This window comes from Periplaneta americana, chromosome 2, assembly GCF_040183065.1.
Source record: "Periplaneta americana isolate PAMFEO1 chromosome 2, P.americana_PAMFEO1_priV1, whole genome shotgun sequence".
NCBI lineage: Eukaryota > Metazoa > Arthropoda > Insecta > Blattodea > Blattidae > Periplaneta > Periplaneta americana.
In genome coordinates, this window is record NC_091118.1 from 44,452,228 (window position 1) to 44,473,770 (window position 21,543).

Sequence of the window (21,543 nt, forward strand, 5' to 3'; positions counted from 1 at the left end):
TGTTCGCCAGCATTTTAATTTGGTGCAACATCTATCAAGGACAGAATAAAATGTCACTTAGTATTAAATGATTCACTACTGAGTCCAATCACCAAAAGATCTGAGTTATAACTGGTGCTAATTATATACAGAGCACAATCCACCATCTGACAATCTGGGCATATTTACAAATCCTTTGTCGAAAATTGCAGGTGGCCAGATGCGATAAGAAGTGCTAAGGGTTTGTCTTCCAGAAACTCTGGACATTATGTGGCGAACACTATACAATGATTGAATGACTTAGACTAAATGAGTAGGCCACACTTGTGTGATGTAGTTTGACCTTGATGTGCTAGGAACTAACTCATACCAAGTAATGCTGTGCATGAACCATATTAGACTAAAACATCTAATATGTCTACAAAAGATAGTTTACGAAGAATAAACTTATAATAATAATAATAATAATAATAATAATAATAATAATAATAATAATAATAATAATAATAATAATAATAATAATAATAATAATAATAGACGTTTTACTACAATAGTATTACAGAAATAACATTAAATTATTCATGCTGAATCTTTCGTACACTACTTTTAACACTTGAATATAAATAATATATATAATTGATTAAATGGCGATCTTACTCGTGTTAATTATGTAAGCATGTGTGGCTTACAGCTGTTTCGGTGTTACTTGACACCATCCTCAGAGCCTACTAGTACATGCTTACATAATTAACACGAGTAAGATCGCCATTTAATCAATTATTTATTAAATTATTATTATTTTGAAGTTATTAACCTATGATGCAATGAATATTATTTAAAGAGGTGGCACTTTGTTACAGGAGCTGTTGAACGTGATTTGGGAAGCAGCACTAGCAGCAATAAGAGTCGCTCAAGTCGTCGGAGAGACTCAAGCTCGGGTTCCGACCACGATTCTTCTTCAGATAACAACTCAGGCAAACAAGGTGGTACCACCGCTTCCTAGCACATAACTTGAATGTTGCAACACTGCTCTCATGCCGATGAACCTATATTTAGCTCTTAATAACTGAATGAAAAGCAAGATGTTGACAGTAACTCAGATATGTTAATTCCAAAACTTCTCAAAACTCTCAATTTGACAAGTCGTACTCTATGGTCAAGTGGTAATCATCCTTGTTACTAGATCACAGATTCGCTGAGTATCATAAAGTGATTTGATTTCATGATAGTTGGATCCGACATGGATCCTTGCATTTAGGACATTTAGGCCCATTGTACGCCCTATATGCGATGATTGTCTAAGTCAGTGGTCGTCAGCACTCGCTGAAATGAGTAGAGTGCATGGAGGGTAAGGAACTATGCTCCGTCATGCACAAGGGATAGAGAGACAGCATACCCACCAGCAGCGACGATTGCGCGCTAGGGCTGTGTCTGTCCGCGGGTAAGAGATGCTAGCCTGAGAGTGCAGTGTTCTGATAACCGTATATGGCAGAGTGGCATTTGTGAATACGACACTGACAGATGGGTCATCCTTGCTAGGCCGTGTAAGTGAGATCCCATCATCTACTGACGAGTCCGAACCCAGAACCCAGAGTCCCAAGCTTTAGAACCTAATTCAGCACCGGAAACCCATACCACCCCAGTCTATTTTTACTATTTTTTTATTTGGTTATTTAACGACGTATCGTGATAGTGAAATGGTATTTGGTGAGATGAGGCCGAGGATTCGCAATAGATTACCTGACATTTGCCTTACGGTTGGGAAAAATCAAGCGGGAATCGAACCCGTGCTCGAGCGCAACTCCGGATTGGAAGGCAAGCACCTTAGCCGACTGAGCTACGCCAATGGCTTATTTTTACTATTACAGATGATAGATGAAATTGAGGGGGAAATGGAGAGTGTTGGTGGAATGAAAGAGGAAAACAGGAGTACCCCGAGAAAAAATACTCTGCAACATCTGTTTCGTCCACCACAAATTCCACCCAGACTGAACAGGGATCGAACCCGGGCCACCTGGATGAAAAGCCAGTATGCTAACACTGCAGCCATAGACGTGGCTAAGTATCATGAAATTTTAGGCGTTGAAAATCCTTAGTAGAAAGAACATAAAGCCAAGACATTTAAAAGAATCCAGCTAGAGCTTCATGCTGAAAGATTCGAGTTTAAATTGTGGCAATCGGTAACATAACAGTTTTATAAATTCTAACTTTCAGATTTTTTGACAGCAGACTAGATGACAAAAGGTTCTCAACCGAATAATAACAGGCATTTCCCATACTTATTCTGGGTTCAATTTCCTCCAGAGTGTCATTTATATTTGTTACTGTTGCTCCAAGATATTTGAATTTTTCCACCTCTTTGAAGGATAAATCTCCAATTTTTATAGTTCCATTTCGTACAATATTCTGGTCACGAGACATAATCATATACTGTACTTTGTCTTTTCGGGATTTACTTCCAAACCTATCGCTTTACTTGCTTCAAGTAGAATTTCCATGTTTTCCCTAATCGTTTGTGGATTTTCTCCTTAACATATTCACGTCATCTGCATAGACAAGAAGCTGATGTAACCCGTTCAATTCCAAACCCTGCCTGTTATCCTGAACTTTCCTAATGGCATATTCTAGAGCGAAGTTAAAAAGTAAAGGTGATAATGCATCTCCTTGCTTTAGCCTGCAGTGAATTGGAAAAGCATCAGATAGAAACTGGCCTGTACGAACTCTGCTGTAAGTTTCAATGAGACACATTTTAATTAATCGAACTAGTTTCTTGGGAATACCAAATTCAATATGGATATTATATAAAACTTCTCTCTTAACCGAGTCATATGCCTTTTTGAAATCTATGAATAACTGATGTACTGTACCCTTATACTCCCATTTTTTCTCCAATATCTGTCGAATACAAAAAATCTGATCAATTACGCCTAAAACCACACTGAAGATTACCTACCTTAATTAAGTTGTACTTCCCCTGTGCCCAAATTGAAAATGTTTGTTTTGTCACTGCTCAGAATAAAATACTGGACAAGAGAGGGAGAAAATCGTAATTTTTCTGTCAGGATTCGTATGTTGTTTTGCTGAATTTGTAGCTAGGAATGTTACCACTTTGAGGCCACAGTGCAAAGCTGTTTATAAATATAATGTTAAAAAAAATCACAGACCAAATATCTGAGTTGATACAAAGTCAAAAGATTGCAATTCATTCAGTATAAACTAATTTTAATACAGAACTACAGTGGGGCTTCGATTATCGTTAATTCATTCAACAAAGCCGCAGCAGGTACTGAAACAGCAATAAGTGAATAATTTAAATAATGTTATAACAACGATTTGTTCAGGGAAAAAAAAATCTAGCCACACACAAAATATATTTTAAATTTTAGGTTATAACTTTCAACAATATTGTATATTAGGAGAAATATTATCTCTTAACACAAATTACATTGATTTAATTTAATTAATAACAGTTTTATTAAATCGATTATATTTTTTAAAGGACTTTCACAGAAATACTTAATAAATTCAATAACACTGCATTACACACTAATGGTTCGCCATGTTTGTTTACTCACTCTGTTATTGAATTGAAGAAATGACACACTTTTCGAAGCCTGTGTCACACGAACAAAATTCAGCACTCAGATATGTGCTTAAATGTTCGAGATTGTGCGAATATTAGGAATCCAGGAGAAATATATATATTACATTATCCGATAAAAATAATGATATTCGAAGCTGACGATAATCGAAGCTCTAGTGTAGTACACTAGAAGCAATATAATGAACATAAAAATCCACAAAAAAATAATTAAATATTATACATAGATATACGGGTCTTTTCAACGTGCATGGGCTCACAGAGTCCATTGTTCCTTAAGTATTATAACAAATAATGTCTGCTCAAAAGGCATTTTATATGTAAGAAACACTTGCGTTGTACAACTGTGGATTTTGGACGGTTTTTGTGAGATTATCGGAATGAGAGAAGCAAGCAGACTGATTTGCTCGCAACAAGTATACGTTACCAATGCCTTTAACCCACATTGGAGGGGAGGCATCATTCATAAACCAAGCAGTATATATATATATATTTTATATTCTATATATATATTTTGAACAGTGATCAATGTTTAATAATCAACTCAAGCAATAAACGATCGCTGACAGCAACATAGTACCTGGTCCCATTTACATATTTGCATCACAAACTCATGTTGACTGGAAATTCCACTGTTGGTGCTTTTTGTGTTATGCTTGTAATATTTATTTAACAAAACTATAATTATAAAACATCACAAGAATGTATAATCTTACCAGTTCACCTGAATATATAAAGAAGGTTGCAAACGCATGTTTTATATATACATTACTTAGTGTTTTTTTTAATAATAGGCAGTTTAAATTATTCGTTCCTCAGCTAATTTTTGTAAAAACTTCAAAATCTGAAGAATCTCTCTTTAAAGAAAAATGGGTTTATTTTATGAGGATGCTCTAATGAATTTTCTAACTTCTACAGTATTCACTGTATGTTAATTAAATTTTTACAACTGGTAGGCCTAGATGTTACTAAAAATATATGTATAGATTTTTTTAATTATATGTTAAAAAATGTGCACAAAGAACATTATTTTCTACAAAATAATTACTTTCTTCAATAAATCATGTCACACTGATTTTAAAAGACTACCGGTACCTAAAATGAAATATTACATTCAAAAAGCTTAATTAATTTTATAAATGTTTAGCATTATTGGTTTTTTAAAAGCCATAATGGAAGTGCGATAAGCTGCTATATTAAGTTAAGTTAAGGGGAGAGGATGGTATTTTTTGGTGAAAAATGAGTAAATTTTCAAAAATAATTTTTTTTTCTTTAAAATGCTGTGTGACCTATGTGTGGAATGCACAGCATAATATTTTCTGGGTATTTGTGCCCTTATCAGATGCTGAGACGCCATTTTTGAACTTCCTGCGTTATGGATTTTAAATCACTCGACCCCTTTTATTGTTGTTTCCAGTAAATTGAATTTACAAAAATTTTTTTTTCTTTAAAATACTCTTTGATATGTGTGGAATGCATTGCATAACATTTCGTGGGTATTTGTACCCTTATCGGATGTTGAGACGCCATTTTTAAACTTCCTGCGCTATAGATTTTTAAATCACTTGCCCCCTTTTATCGGTTTACGGGAACTTCATTTTTTGGCTACATTACCAGACAAAAATGGATATAATTTCTGAACTATTAAAGATACATGCATGAAATTTAGAACACACATTCTTGAGACTATTAGGAAAATTTTCTCTGTAACAGAAGTTTGTTAATTGATTTCATTTTAAAATTACGTCCGTTTGTTTGCAAGAAAGGAATTCAGAAAAGTGTTATTAAATTTTTAATTATTTATTTTACAAACGTAGGGAGTAATATCAAAATTCTGTTACAGACAGTTTGTAGAGCATGCTTTTGCAAGTACATTGCAAAAACCGGGACGAATCTACCTTTAAAAATGGTTTAGATATATCAATTTTAGTAAAATCCTGTATTGGGTATATTTTTTTCAAATCTGGGCCCCCAAATATTTTTTTTTTCAAAATATTTATTTTTGGTTGAGGTTCTACAGATATGAGCTCTCTACGTACAAAAAATTAATATTTTACACCAAATAGGAAAAAAGTTTTAAAAAATACCATCCTCTCCCCTTAAGTTAAACACAAGGTCCGTCTATGCTCATCTATTTGGAACAATTAACTAGAAGTTGTTGAACAGTTTTTTAAATTTCACATTTGTATTGTTTCACATTACATTAGATCACGCACACATCTATATTTAAACAGATGTATTTATGTATTCATTGACATAATTTCTGAAGATGACTCAGTCGAGTTGAAAACGTTAAATATTTATTAAACAAAATGTGTACTGTAAAATAACTTCTAGTTGATTGTTCTAAATAGATAAGCATTAACGGACCTTGCGTTTAATTTAACTTAATTATTGATTTTGATTTCTTTTTATTTATTTGTTTATTTAATTTTTTAATTTTTCAACTTCATTGCTTTTTACATTATGTATACGAATATTAATCACACATAAAAACCGATGTACCAAAGTTTCATGCACAGGTCTCTTCTGAAGACTAGTGCTAAATCTAGGTGCAGTCATTCATGAAATATTTGTTTCCTAGTATCTTAAAAAAATATGTACTGTACATGTATTTTAGTACTAGATTTTCTTTATCATTAAGAAAAAATGTAGTGCTATTAATTTTTTTATGCTCGACCATGCCGAAATGTAGTAATTATACACCTGGTAGCAGCCCTTTAATGGACCTCATTAAAGTACACCTATTCATTAAAGTTCAGGTGTTCCACCAATCAGAAAACATCATTGTAGCAATATGAAAGCGCAAGTATCGATTATTCTCGGATATGCAATCGAAAGACAACTAGCGAAACGTCAAGGAGGCTGGAAATCCAATACTGTCACAGAAGGTTATGTTCTGTTACTATAATAATTAGCGTTAATTGTAAATAATATTCAAATAAATTCAATTTGTCATCTCGTTTTTCAATGTCTAAATCAATTTCAAGGTTATATCAACATTAATTTTTATTTTACTGTCTAGATTATATCAAGGTCAATGACATTTCTTTCTCGGAAAAAATCAATACTTTCGCGTCTGCGTACATCTCACAATTTACGAAACATTGCACAAGGTCAGTTCTGCTCCCCAGTCAGATAAGAATAACATGAATACTTATGAATAATTTCAAGTTAGAAATATGGTCGAGCATAAAAAGTCGTATGAAACTTGCCTATAATGGTAATTAAGATGCTCATATGAAAATTATTAAACTCGCTTGTGCTCGTTTCATAAACATACTCGCGTCTTAATTACTACCATTATAGGCTCATTGCATAATGTACTAATCTTTCACATATTTAGAATTTTTTTACATACTGGTACCTGATCAGTCAACATTCTGCTAACTTTACAAAAGCAAATATTTTCGACTAATCATGGATACTGGTACCTACATTTAAACATTATGATTCATTCATACGAATGTTCTAATATATTTATTCCTTCAATATACTACGAAATATTCACGATTTCTTGAAAATTATGTAAAAATCAACTAATTATTTGTAAAAATACTCTAACAGGAAAAAGAAATCAATTCAAGTTTAACACCAGAAATTCTAAAGAAAGAAAGAAAGAAAGAAGTACAAGGTACAACTTTCGTACAATAAGCACCAACAATGGAAACCAGACTCACCCAGCAAGAACTGCATTTATAATCTATTCTTTATTTCCAAGTTATTGTAACTTTGCTGCAAGAAAAGAGGTTATGTATGACACCTACATATGCCTTAGTGATATGTTAAATACCTCGTATTTAAACCTGTAGAAATTTAATGTTAAATGCACAATATCTTTATCCATAAATTATCAGTATTACCAAGTTCACACTTTAATTCGTAAAAATATTACAAATGAGAAGTAAATGTTTAAAAACTTGCAAATAAGCCAATGTTATATTTTTTACTATTAATTTGATGCCATAAACCAACAGTTCTCTACTGCAACGAAGTTGATATCAGAAATAACATAAGTATTAAAAAAAATCGTAACTTTTGAATAAAAAGGTTCTAAATACACTTTTTCACTGCCCGACTAGTCATACACAGTTCCATGTAGCCTACATTACAAGTGTTATAATTATATCAGTAATAGTTATGAAGTATTATACACTGTAAAATAATTCTAATAAGTTATTATGGAAGACCAGAACTTCAACAATAATCCCTTCCTATAACATTGGTCTTGGTATACAAAGATTTTTTTTTTTATTCTGGTAGATTATTGAAAGTTGTCTGAAAAAGAAGCATTCTGTATTCTGTGGATATATCCCTCCCCCCATATTCGTAAATAATATTTTAGAATAAGAAATTACATTCAAACTAAATTATGGACGTGTTCAAAATACAAACATATCTTACGAATAATGTAAAATACGAATAATTCCAAGTAATCTTTAAAATATGACGCAAAAGTTATAATTACCCATAGAAAAAATGGAATCTCATTAACCCAGCATAGTGGAAAGCTGAGACTGGAAGTTCATGGTTCAATCCTGGAAGGTACAAACAATTTTCTGGATTCTGAAGTCCACTCAAAATTCTACAAAATGAGAACCGGGGATTTTTTATGGAAGAAAAATTACCAAAGCATAAAACTAAGCACTTATTTCCTTCAAGTGTCGAAATTACAAAAGCACAGGAGCTCTACCTTCCCGATCTACTAGGACATTTCATGATCTGTACACGAAACAACACCTTTCATTACAAAGTACCGGTACCAAAGCAGAACGAAATATGTTATGTACTTAAATCATTGTAAGTCACAACAACGAAATTTAAAATGTAATTTCATTAACATCTCACTTGCAGCAATGGTACATAAAAACAATATAATAATAGTAATATTATTCACATTTATTTATGAAACAATCAAATCCCTCCCTCTGAATTATAATATATGCTATAGTTTTGTATGTAATAACGAATTTGTATACCACTTAAGATTGTACTCGTTCTGACATAGTATAGTGCCAGTTCTCTCACTGTGTAATTTTGTATATTATAATATATACCTCTACGAGTAAGGGGACGGATATTTTATTACTATTTATGATGAAGAAAACAGGTTAGTAACACAAAGTGAGAGAATGTGGGGAAGTTTCAAAACAGTTCCTTTCATTGCAGTATTACCTCACACAGCAAATATCCACACATTCATAAGCTATTCTAACTGCTTTAAATTTCGTAATTCTGTCTACTGAAATGAATGAATATCGAATTAACCATTAGTCGAAAAGTTGTATCACATCAAAAATCGTAACATAAATAATATGTTTTGTTGTTTAGTCAACTGTCCAAAGACAGGTTTGAACCTCACAAGTGACACCAATAAGGCATCACTCATGAGGCAACTAATCCCAGATATAATGGGATAGGCTGGCCAGTTCCTTTTCCCCCTAATAATATGAATTAACATAAATTATTTCAAAACGCTGTTACAATCAACTAGGCTTATTACTAAAAAATCTCTCACTTTCATTAAAAAAAACTCACTTAAGTAAAAATATAATCTACTTTATTTTTACTAAAATAAGATAATTTTATTTTCACCATAACGATATGTTTTCAAATTTAAAATCAGCGAAGAATATTCATCAATGTGGAAAAAAATCTCTTAAAAGAACGACATGTACTCCTTTAAGAGTGCTAGCCTAAAATAATATTCCTTCATTTATGTAGATAGTTAATAGATAAAATTACTTTATTTATTTTTTACTTATTTAATGACACTTCCAATTGCAGAAATGAATCATGATTGTGAAACTGTATAAAAATAAATCGTAATGTTTTAAATATTTCAAGCTAAGCCAGAATAATAGCACAGTCACGAAGCTCAATACATAGGGAATATGCATCCTAAATAGTTGCTAACCACTAGGATCGCTACTATCGCTTCATTACAGACAATGCGAAATAGTACCAGCACAGTCTATTGTTTCTAGTATCCTCAACAACTAAAGCTTCGTAACTGTATATACTAGACTGTGATAACAGTACTGAACAAAGTTCTTATAACCAATCATCGAACACCTAATCACATTAGGATTGACAATCAATCTGACTTGTTGAGCAATATTAAAGAAATATAATTACAAAAATAAATACTGTCACACATTATGAGAAGAAAATTAAACATGAGAACATAAAGTACAAAATTCATACGAATTGTTGGAATACTGAACAACACTCTAAGACTTGATTTAGTTAAAAAGTTTCTTTTACAAAGTACAAAATACATGCTAGCACTTCTCAACTTGACGCATAGCAATGAAGAAGAAACAGACTGAAAGCAGTTCAAATTAAACTTTTCAGAGAAATTGTACAATAGGCCTACATATATTTGTGCAGTAAGAGACAATAGGAAGCTTTAAAAGAATATCATGTAGACTCAACAAAATAAAAAAATACAAATATAATTGAATTTAACATACAGAGTGTCCCAAAATTGGTAAACTCATTTTCTTAATTGATTACTGAAAATATTTGTAAGTTACAGCAGAAATTGTAGTATTTGTTATAAGTCTACACTTTGGAGATTAACTTATTAAAAATAATATTTGGCAAATGACCATCATTAATATCTCGAAACTTGCAAATTCGAGACACTTACCTTCCAATAATTTTCTCCAGAGTGCCTTGTGAGAAATCACGAATTTCAATGCGAATATCTTCCTCGGGAGTAGCTATTATTTGTATTTTATTCATGCAAACCCTTTCCTTGAGAAAATAATCACAAGCTGTGAGCTCTGACAATGTAGGAAACCAGGTAATGTTGCCATTCTGCGATATCACTGGATTTGAAACCACAATTCCTCAGTGTTTTCTTCATCCGACAATGCTCAGAAAAACGTTTTTAATATGTAGCCAAACATATGGTGAACTACAGTTACTCGTTGATTATGAAGATGTTTTGAACTTGTACAAGTTGTTCTGTTGCTTAAGTGCGGCAGTTTTGTCAGGATGTAGAATTCTTTAGAAAACTGAAATAATTTCTGCTGGTTGGTAATTAGCAGTTTTCAGACAAATCAAATTTTATAGATATATGTGTCAGTCTTAAGATTTTCTGCAGGAAAGATCTGATATGTCAAGTCTTTGAAAATGACGACAAATTGATTTCTGTGGACTTCTTATCACTGGAGTTTGGAAGATCTTAATGTTCTCTAAAAATTAAGTGATTTTGGGAGTCCTAATTTGGGTTTATTGGCAACATTTCCGTGAATTTGGAACTGGTGAACACATTGCCTTATGACTTCTTTTAAGTAATGCGAAAATTAAAATTTCTTCTGTATGCCTATGTCCCCTGGGTAAAGTTCAGTGCAACAATGGAAGCACGTTCCCATTTTTTTTTTTTTTTTTTTTTTAAATTTATCCATGTTAAAAACTCCAAAGTCACAGCAACAACCTACGTACATTTAAAAAAATAGGGCGCAAGCTAGTAACTCCGATATTTATTCTTATTTAAGATAGGTTTATTAGTTTTGGGACACTATATTTTGAAGATGAAAAAAATCCTACAATAATAGATTGCAAATCAAAATTTTACAGGACCGGATGAGATCTAATTCACAATTGATAATATTGATAAACATGAAATGTAATTATTTAAAATTAGTGCCGCCATAGTGGTCTAGTGGCTAGAGCCTGGACTTAGACTCCTGTGGACCCGGGTTTGATCCCCGGTGTACTCCCAATTTATAACTTGTAATGAGCAAGCTTGTGGTTTAGGTAACATAGAGGTTTTCTCTGGGAACTCCAGTTCCCCTGTGGCATCCCAACAAATCTCCATAATCACCTCATCTCACCATAGGTGTAGCAATAGACCAGCCTTCTATGGCGCACCCAGGGCAATAACTCTGTCGGTAAATTAGTCTACACAACTGGCTTCATATTGGTGAATGATGTAAGTCAAGTACCCGTCATTATTAAAAAAAAATTATTTCAAATAATGATTTAGCAATTGAATTAAAATTAATATCAGACGACCTTAATACACATTCTTAGCGAAATATGAGACTTCATAAAAAAAATACAATATTTCAAACATTCTGGTCATCTTACCAAAGAAAACAAAGTTCAGTTCGCAGCAGATTCTATGAGATTCATGATGAGAGATCGGTCTACATTTAGTAGGCCTACAATGCATGTTTTGTCTTACCAGTTTCATTCCACCATTTCTCTGTTTGTGCAGTATTATTGTCTTAACAAGTCTGAATAAACTTCATGATTTGAAAGTGTTATTAAATAGCTACAGTTACAACTAACGATTATGGGTCAACTTAAGAAAATAATAGCTGATGGAAGATTACTATTTTTATATATTCACAATTCAAATACACGTAATTTTTGTTTAATTATCAAAGATATTTTTAACCAGTATTGTACTTAATGTAAATATAACCTAGAAATATTTTATTTGGAATATACTTGTTACTTAAATGAAAATATACATTTTTCCCGAGAATTTAGACTGTTTTGATGTGGTTAAAAAGTTATAACTTCCACATACGCTTTTAATACGAATTCCAAAAGCTGTGTGCATCCGATTATGTGCTCGTAGGTATTGATGGAAGGAGCTGTTATGCTGCCCGAAATTCTTCGTGCATAAAAAAAAAAAACAGAAACATTAAAATTAAGAAATTTTTTTGTAAAAAGATGTACAGATTTTTTTTTTCGTAACAAGCAGATAGAACTGCCATTGTAATTATAAGCATAATAATATTGTAAAGTATTGTATGTCAGTTGAAAATAGTTGTAATTTTATTTTTTAAGTATAAAATAATTATATTTTAATGCAATGTTAGTTTACAACAAAATGACATTTGCTAATAATATAATGTAAAAGTGGACGTACCTTTTGACGGATAATTCTTGACCTGCCCCAAAAAAGGTGCAGTATGTAAGCTTGTGTATGGAATAAAAGTGGAAGCTATATAATTAATATCTGTTTCACTTTTTTCCTCACCCTAGTGAATTAACATTCCATTTCACCCTCTTCCTCCACACAAAACAGCTGTTTTAAACTTCTTTACTAGTTACGAAAAGGAAAATTTCTTGGCAATAGTTTTAACTTCATAGATGCCATCTACAAACAATACCGTAATAAAAAAAAAAACTTCAAAATGAAGACAGGAAACATGTTAGAATAAATTTATATAAAATTATGCCAGTACCAACCTTTTGTTATAGATGTGAAAGTTGAAAGTTGACTACGTATAAAAGAGGCTTATCTTTTCACTGTAGTTCTAAACACGTCTGTTGTCATAAACTCAGGAGCTCCAACACGGATTATTTGGCCTGAATGTTGGTAATCCCCACATGCCGTGATATATGTAGGCCTATATGGACTACAGCTATCAAAGACAGTCACTGATAAAATGCTGTTACACTGCTAATTCTTATGTTCTGGAAAGATGAAAAGAGAGAGAGAGAGAGAGAGAGAGAGTGTGTGTGTGTGTGTAAGTCGGTCTGGGTAGCACAGTCGGTATAGCGCTGGCCTTCTGTGCTCGAGGTTGCAGGTTCGATCCTGGCCCAAGTGTCCTTAAATGTGACAGGCTCATATCAGTAAATTTGTTGGCATGTAAAAGAACTCCTGTGGGACAAAATTCCAGCACGCCGATAACACTGATATGTTGCGAGCGTCGTTAAATAAACAATAATTTAATTTGTTTATTTAGCGATGCTCGCAACTGCCGAGGTAATATCAGTGTCACCGGTGTGCCAGAATTTTGTCCCGCAGTAGTTCTTCTACATGCCACTAAATCTAGTGACATGAGTCTGTCGCATTTAAGCATACTTAAATCCCATCGCCCTGGGCTGGGATCGAACACACGCACGCGGGCGCACACACACACTTACACACACACACACACACATACACAAGATTTTAAATAAAACAAAAACAGCAGGTGTATTTCAGACAAGAAAATTGAAATAGCGACAGTGAGTACTAACAGAAGAGAAGTTAGCCTACGTGAAATTGTAACTCCATCTCTCTACTCATGCCATGAGATTTGTATCTGCGGAGAAAATTAAAGAACAAAGGTAACAGTTCAATTGATATATTTTAGAAAAATTTAAAGACAATATTAGAAGAGAACTCTGAACGAGTTTTTTTGTTAATGTATTAATAGAAATCCAAATTTACCTGTTTTTCTATCGAGAATTGTGCTGCATATTCCATGTGCAGAGTGCTGGTGATTTGTGGTACCAACATCACCACCAGCTACTGTCACTGCTAACTTCACCACCACTGCCACTGCCACCACTGCCGCCGCCGTCACCACCACCACCACCGCCACCACCACCATCACCACTCTCCAATTTTTATATTTCCATTTGTACAATATTCTGGTCACGAGACATAATCATATACTTTATTTTTTCGGGATTTACTTCTAAACCTATCGCTTTACTTGCTTCAAGTAAAATTTCCGTGTTTTCCCTAATTGTTTGTGGATTTTCTCCTAATATATTCACGTCATACGCATAGACAAGAAGCCGATGTAACCCGTTCAATTCCAAGGCAGTTAAAATAAATCATTAGTCTTTACCATTAAACAAGTTGAATTATTCTGGAGTATCTTTGTTCATCTAAATATCTTAAATTCTTTATTCAACTTTGTTACTAATTGTTTTGTTTTTTATTTTATCCACTCCTATACACCTTCATATTTTCAAGAAATCTCATTTCTACAGCTTATAATATCTTATTACCTCCTTCTAAATTTCACTTCCATAATGATAAAGTAAGTACTATCAATAATCTATAAGTTGTTTTCTACATCTTATTTCTTTTTCATCAAGGTTCTGTAAATAGTCCCACATATGATTTCGAATTTATGAACTTTCTTATTATATTAATATTAATTACCATATTGCAACCTAAAAACTTAGCATTTTAAAACCATTCCCATATGGTATCGTCTACAAATAAGTATTTAAGCATTCTTTGCTTGGTATCACATATCTTTAATTTTCTAGTCGGCCTGGGTGCTAGTCTTCTCTGCCCGAGGATGTGGGTTCGATCCCAGCCCAGGTCGATGGCATTTAAGTGTGCTTAAGTGCAACAGGCTCATGTCAGTAGATTTAATGGCATGTAAAAAGAACTCCTGCGGGACAAAATTGCGACACACCGATGATGCTGATATAACCTCGACAGTTGCTGGTCGTCAAATAAAAAACATAATTAAATTAAATTTGATCTTCTAGTTCACTAACAGTAACTGTGCGTGGCTCTACTGCCATCTAGCTCAAGTCTTGTTTTAAAGCAATGTCAAATTTCTTACTAAAGACTCAGCAAACAACTAAAGAAATATTTTCCTGTAAAAATTCATATTCATTGTCAAGGGTTCTTCCAATATAACACTGAAATAAATCTTGTCTGTGATGATTTATTGAACTCTTTGTTCTCTTTGAAACAGTTGTATAAATACATTTTATATACATCGTTAACCTTTGTCAGTCATCATATACATTTCAATAAAAACTACAATTATATGGAGCATTCAATAACTAAAGAGATAAATGACTATCTAATAACAACAGAGACCTAATGTGCATATCTCTCTTTACTTATTGAATGGCAAGTACATCTTGTACGAAGAACTACAAATCGAATTATTTTTCAACTTAATAAACTTCAAACACCAATACGAACTACGAAAAACACAAATACGTATATACACAAAAGGCACAACAATAATGTGATTCAGTCTTATAGCAAACAATGATTTTTATACTATGACAACGATACTTCGAATGAAATAAAATATACAGTGTGTTCTTTAAATGTTTCGACAAAGTGTGAGAGAGTTTTCAGCATATTAAGGGCATATAAGACACTTCTCGTTCAAGTTAATTCTCCGAAATCTTCATATTTCAACATTATATGTACAGTCCCAGAAAAAAAATGGTCCACATCTTAAAGCACCTTACAGAGCACGATTCACACCACAATGATTTAACAATAGTTTTCTATCCAGTATTATTTGAACAGTATTACAGGAAGGTATTTCACAAGTAAAGCAAAAAGCACGAAATTAATCTGAAAATAAGATCAAATTGATGCCTAAGAGTCATTATTAAACAAACACGATACAGTACGACAACTCTGATTATGAAAATTCATAGCAAGCATTCTGATAGCTCTGTGCTAACGTGCTTGCTCGCTGACTACAGTTCAGGGTTCAGATACTGTTGAGTGAGGAAAGAGTTTTTCTAAATTAATTATGTAGGTTAATTCGTTTACCATCATTATATATTACTGCACAATTTATAAATATTCATCTACCATTAAGAAAAGATCAATTTTCATCGTATCTTTTCAAATGTCTTTCGGGTTACGACAACAATCGAAGTAAAATGATTTTCAATAACTGCCAAAGCGATCTCGTATGTACCACTGCTTTGAGCACAGAGCATGCGCAATGCATTGAATCTGGAACTTAGAAAATGAAGGCGGACCATTTTTTTTTTCTGGAACTGTAGATAATAAATTTTAAAGTGACTGACCTTATCAGTCAGTACAGTAAAATATAACTTCTAGCATTTATGTTTCAGTGTTCATGCAAACATATTTTAGACAGTACTACACACGCCTTTGTCTGTGAAATGACTACCAATACAGACCTTCAGAGATGAGGGGAGCTATTGCACAGTATTATGGAATAATAATTTACAGGTTAGAAGTAAAAATTATTGTGAAGTATGGAGTCATATTTATTTTTTACAAAAAAAACATACTATTACCTGTAAAGGATTTTAAAAAAATAAGAGATAATTTTAATTGCTTTTACCTTTATTATTTTCGACAGCTACAATCTTAAAAATTCTCACACTGCCTTGTTATACAAGAAATGTGATTGCCATAATAAGCTTGTTTTTTTTTTTCATGCAGTAAGTAATATTCTGTTCGATAATTTCAACGAATTAGCTGAAGTAAACTTGTAGTATCGGAAATATTCAATATTATTATAAACGTGGACGCAGTTTTTCAGCAGTCTTTTGATGGTTACATACCCGTAATGATTCAACAGTTGGTCAATGCAGTCTGAATTATTTCCAGAACCTTGTATCAAAATTTGAAAGAAAAAAAAAACTGGTTCTGGTAAAAATGCACAGAGCTTAGAAGACCCACAGTGGCAACAGATGTAATAGTTACTGACATGTTACAAGAAACACACAATACTGCTTATGAAAATCATTATAGAGTAGGCAGTATAAATAAAGTAGCAAGGCATCTGAAGATGATCAGATGAAGATGGTCACCTTGGCGGTACGAATTTATAGCAGGGGATGGTAGGAGACCCCCATTGGATGAGTGGATGAGGGGTCACGTGCGGCCAGTGGGCTGGTACACCCTAATCCTCACTCATCCCATACACTTCGGAGTGCACAATAGGCCTCAGTATGGCCGACATGCAAAGGGTCATTCTAACCCGCCCATAGGCACCGTGACCTGACCTAACCTAACCTATGTAAGGCAGAGATAAAACTGTTGGGTTTAATTTCATTAAAGTAATATAACTAAGTAAACTTAAAACTGTTATATCGGCTCAAGGGGGAGGAGATAAAGCCCCCCCCCCACCCCAGCACCTCACTGGATCCGCCTATGCTTATGATCACATGATGCTCAAGTGAAAGCTCCCTCATAGCAGTTGTTTACAGCACTAAAGAGAGGCTTCTACTTGTGCCAGAAGAAAATGGTGAACATAAACAACATTTACAATGAGTTATGGGAATGGATGCTATGTTAAGAATATCCCATTTCTCTTGTAATAAGAAAGTGATATATTTTTACGATTGTATAAAAAAATAAACAAGTTACAAGCAATTAAAATTACCTCTTAATTTTAAAAAAACCTTATATATTATTAGTAAATATGTAAATTATTAGTTAATAGTTACAAGTGACGTAATATTTCATTACTTTATTTACTTTCCAAACAACTGAAAACAGTAAATGAGGTCTAGCAGACAGTGATGCTCTTCTACTTATGGACTGTTCTAATGTACATCATGCAAAAGTACTTCCACTTCTACTGAACATAAAAATAACACCTCCAATGTACTCAAACACAGCGTCAAAATGAAAGTTTCTACTAAATACACGGAAATTCCCATTAACTTTACCACCACTTTCATTACCACCATCAGACCATATAGTTATAAGATGATAATATAATACTTTATAAGATAGCAATCAGCTCGGCTCGTGGCTGGAAAATATGCATGAGGTACTTTGCATTCATAGATTAATGGCTCGACATACTATGCTGAAGGCCATAGCAGACACGTGTTCAGTTAACCCCAGATCACATATGTAACAGATTGCTCATCCCTATGTTAAAATAGGTAGCACTTTGAAGAGAAAAAACCACCAGGATCGCCACCTGTCCGCCGTAAACGAACACGAGATGGCAGTACAGTCCCTAATGCAATTCAAATAGGAGTTATGACGTGACTCCTTATGTAACAACTAGGCGGCAGCATAGTAAACCTGACAAAAGTTGTCATCGTCATAAGGCCGAGCAATCTGGGTATACAGGGTGTTTCCAGGCTAGTGTTATAAACTTTCAGGGATGATGGGGAAGGGCACATGTATCAATTTGAGATAAGGAACCCTGGTCCGGAAATGACTGAGTCGAAAGTTATAAGCAAAAATAGTTGTGTGGAAATGAAATAATTTTATTCCTCTGTACACCTTATTTATGTGTATTTATCTGTATATCTTACACATACTGTATCATCTGACGTTGTTTACGTTGTCTACTTACAGTATTCCATTCAGTGCGCTGTCTGAGGGGTGGGGACAGGAAACTACACTAAAGTAATGCAGATGGTGTAATGTGTAACAGACATGGTCGGTCCTGATATGCACGTCTGTAGACAGCAGTGTATGTGTACAGTTGCAGTGTCCAGTCAATCAGTCCTAGTGAAATGGAGGAGTACACGAGAGCAGAATATGCAGACATGATTTGCGAATACAAATGAGCCAATGGGAACAGGAGACAAGCTCACAGATTGTATCTATCCAGTACCCACGTAGGAGACATCCGACCCATACCATCTTTCCATGACTGTTCCAAAGGTTAAGGGAAGGAGGCATGTGGTGCCAAATTACAATTCCATTTCCACACAACTATTTTTGCTTATAACTTTCGACTCAGTCATTTCCAGACCAGGGTTCCTTATCTCATATTGATACATGTGCTCTTCACCATCATCCCTGAAAGTTTGAAACACTAGCCCGGAAACACCCTGTATATGATCTAGGAGTTAACTTAGAGATGAGTTGATTACCAGCTTACAATCAGATAATATTAAGTTGATAACTCTCTTTTAAAAGCAATTATGCAAGTGCAAATGTGTGTTCATAAAATTTTAATGTAGTTTGGTACAGTAGAGCAAGGCAACATTCAAAACATACTGGTAATCCTTCCATTCTCGAGTTACACATGACGTCATTGTTCCACACTCACTGACTGATAACAACAGGTGTCACAGAGAGGTAGACCATTTTATACTTTAAAACTGACCTGAAATCCGGTGACATAGTAGGAACAGAACAATGCTATATTACACTACCTAGAGTAATTTGTACTTCACACGAGCAAATCTGTACTGTTCAAAAGATTCAAGAAAAATTACTTAATCCCCACTTCAGTCTGACTAGTAGGAGCATTTGGTTTCTACGCACTTTGAAATGTATGTTGTCTTGCTATACTTTACTAATATGCCACCCCACAAAGTCACACTACAACAAAGAATTTTTACGTATGACACTTAAGTGAAAATAGATTCATATGGAGAAGTGTGTAGCTAGGCTTTAGAGAAATTTCCTACTGTCCTGGTTCCAAAAACAGAAACAGTAAGACAAGAACAAACGAGATGAGAGCACTAAATGATAGAATTTCTACGCGAAAACAAAAAAGTGTTTTAACTGAAGAAAAACTCGAAGAAATTCGTAGAACTTAAGAACGTTAAGAACTTAATATAAACTTCACATTATTCTGGGTTCTTTAATATGTTTTAGCGACTGCAAAGCTGAATTTTACAATTTTTTTTAGCAAAAAGTCGCATAGTGATTCTCGCGAAGTTAGTAAAAATTTCACACTGGCAAATGTTTTTTCACAGCTGTAGTGTGACGATATGTCGTGTACGTTCTTCCCAGAACTAGTTTCACATCTCCCAGTGAAAACACAGCTGATGATGATGATGATGATGACGATGATGATGATGATGATGATAAACAAAATTTAAAATATCGATAATTTAAATTGTAAACAATTTTAATAAGAACTTCCTCTTGACAAAATTCTGCAGACACCATTACCTTCACAGATGTCAGAAATGTGTGACATTCAAGAACATTATTTCCAACATCTATGTGACAAGGTAACTACTTTTTATGGTTGAAATTATAATTTTATACTGCGTCGAATTAAATTAAAATAAAGCCAGAGACTAAAGTGTAGGGTTACTATATCCAATTTTATCAGAAGTAGAGTATTGGTAAGTCGGTAAGTTTGCTGCCAACTACTGGCTGAGTTTACAAACAAGGCAGTGCACTGTATTAAGGCCCAGGAACTGCTCAATTTTTCGATAATCTTTTATAGAATATTTAATTTCGCAATCTTGCAATTAGTATGGGCAGCTAATTTTTTTATATTTGTCTGTCTGCTGTGAAGATATTATACATGCTCAGTTTGAGGTGAGGTTTCGATATGATCTCATTAAGAGTTTCCTTGTCAGATGAAGACCATTGAATATGATGATGTGGACTGATGCAGGGGCGAGTCCTTCATAGACTGTACAGCCAGACGGTAATAGTAGGAAGTTTCGCAGATGTTACAAAAACAATCGTGTTGCAAAAAGGTCATATACCTAGGGTACTTCCCCTCATAGTGAATTGTAATAAAAGAAATGAACACCATCAAATGACAATGACGACGACGAAGAAGAAGAAGAAGAAATTACGACATGTGTAAACATTTTATGGTAAATCATATTTTAATATCAAAACTATAGAATTAATTTGAGTTTTAGAAAATTAGAAAATAACCAAAGAAAACTCCGTTATCAATCAGTTTCAATCTGAAAGATATTTTTATTCCTGCTCACACTTATAATTACTTCTTGTGCTGAGGAAATCACGAAAATAAGCTTTATCGCCGATGAACTGGCCAAGCCTCAAAACAGCATCTGGCTGGGGATCCACAATGATTTTAGCTTCATCTTCGGTTCCATCAGCTGGGGCTGCCAAAGTGAAATTAAATAAATGTTTTCTTAAACAAAAATAACAACACTTACAACACAATATTATAAACATGATAGAACAGCATAGAAATACGGACATCAACTACTGTTCTTCAGAACAGTCTATTTTTTTTATAAATAAATATCCATCATCAGTTGTTAATGGTTCAATGAGATAGTAAGTTACCTATCTAAAAAGTATAGAAGAATGACGTAACTTACATTTAATTTTAGAATATGCATGACTATTACACTACTGTCTGGCAAGTGACGAAATTAATAAGAAGCAGAAATCATCAAGTTCATAGTCTCTCTAGAAAAGATGATTTATGATGATGATGAAGAAGAAGAAGAAGAAGAAGAAGAAGAAGAAGAAAGAGACGAAACAGGAAGGGAAAGAGTGACAAAGAGACAACAATGAGAAGAGAAAGTATAGAAGGAATGAAAAAAGGAAGAGAATAATGAAATAAATGAAGAGAAAGAAAATTAAGGAAAAAATAAAAAAGAAGAGAAAAACAAGAATAAAGGAAGGAAAAAAAAGAGGGGAAGAGAAAGAAAACAGGAGTAAGAGAGAGTAAAAATAGAAAAAGAGAAAAAAGTAGAGATGGAAGAAAAGAGAAAAAGAAAGTGGAAAGGAAAAAGAGCTCCGAGGAAGGAAAAAA

At 33.5% G+C, this 21,543-nt stretch overlaps 2 protein-coding genes across 3 annotated transcripts in view; one reads left to right on the top strand and one right to left on the bottom strand.

The window, feature by feature from the left end:
* Positions 1 to 12,563, top strand: part of ptc (protein patched) — a 249,300-nt gene extending 236,737 nt beyond the window's left edge. The window contains exon 24 of the mRNA XM_069816572.1: positions 840 to 12,563. Coding sequence (XP_069672673.1) covers positions 840 to 982 — 143 coding nt within the window. The 3' untranslated portion in view covers positions 983 to 12,563. The remainder of the gene's footprint in view (positions 1 to 839) is intronic.
* Positions 12,564 to 16,499: 3,936 nt separating this feature from the next.
* The window catches only part of LOC138693046 (general transcription factor 3C polypeptide 1), a 93,561-nt gene continuing 88,517 nt past the window's right edge, over positions 16,500 to 21,543 (bottom strand). For both annotated transcript variants that reach the window (XM_069816594.1, XM_069816604.1), the window contains exon 32: positions 16,500 to 20,881. In XM_069816594.1, the coding sequence (XP_069672695.1) occupies positions 20,733 to 20,881 (149 nt within the window). In that variant the 3' untranslated portion in view covers positions 16,500 to 20,732. The remainder of the gene's footprint in view (positions 20,882 to 21,543) is intronic.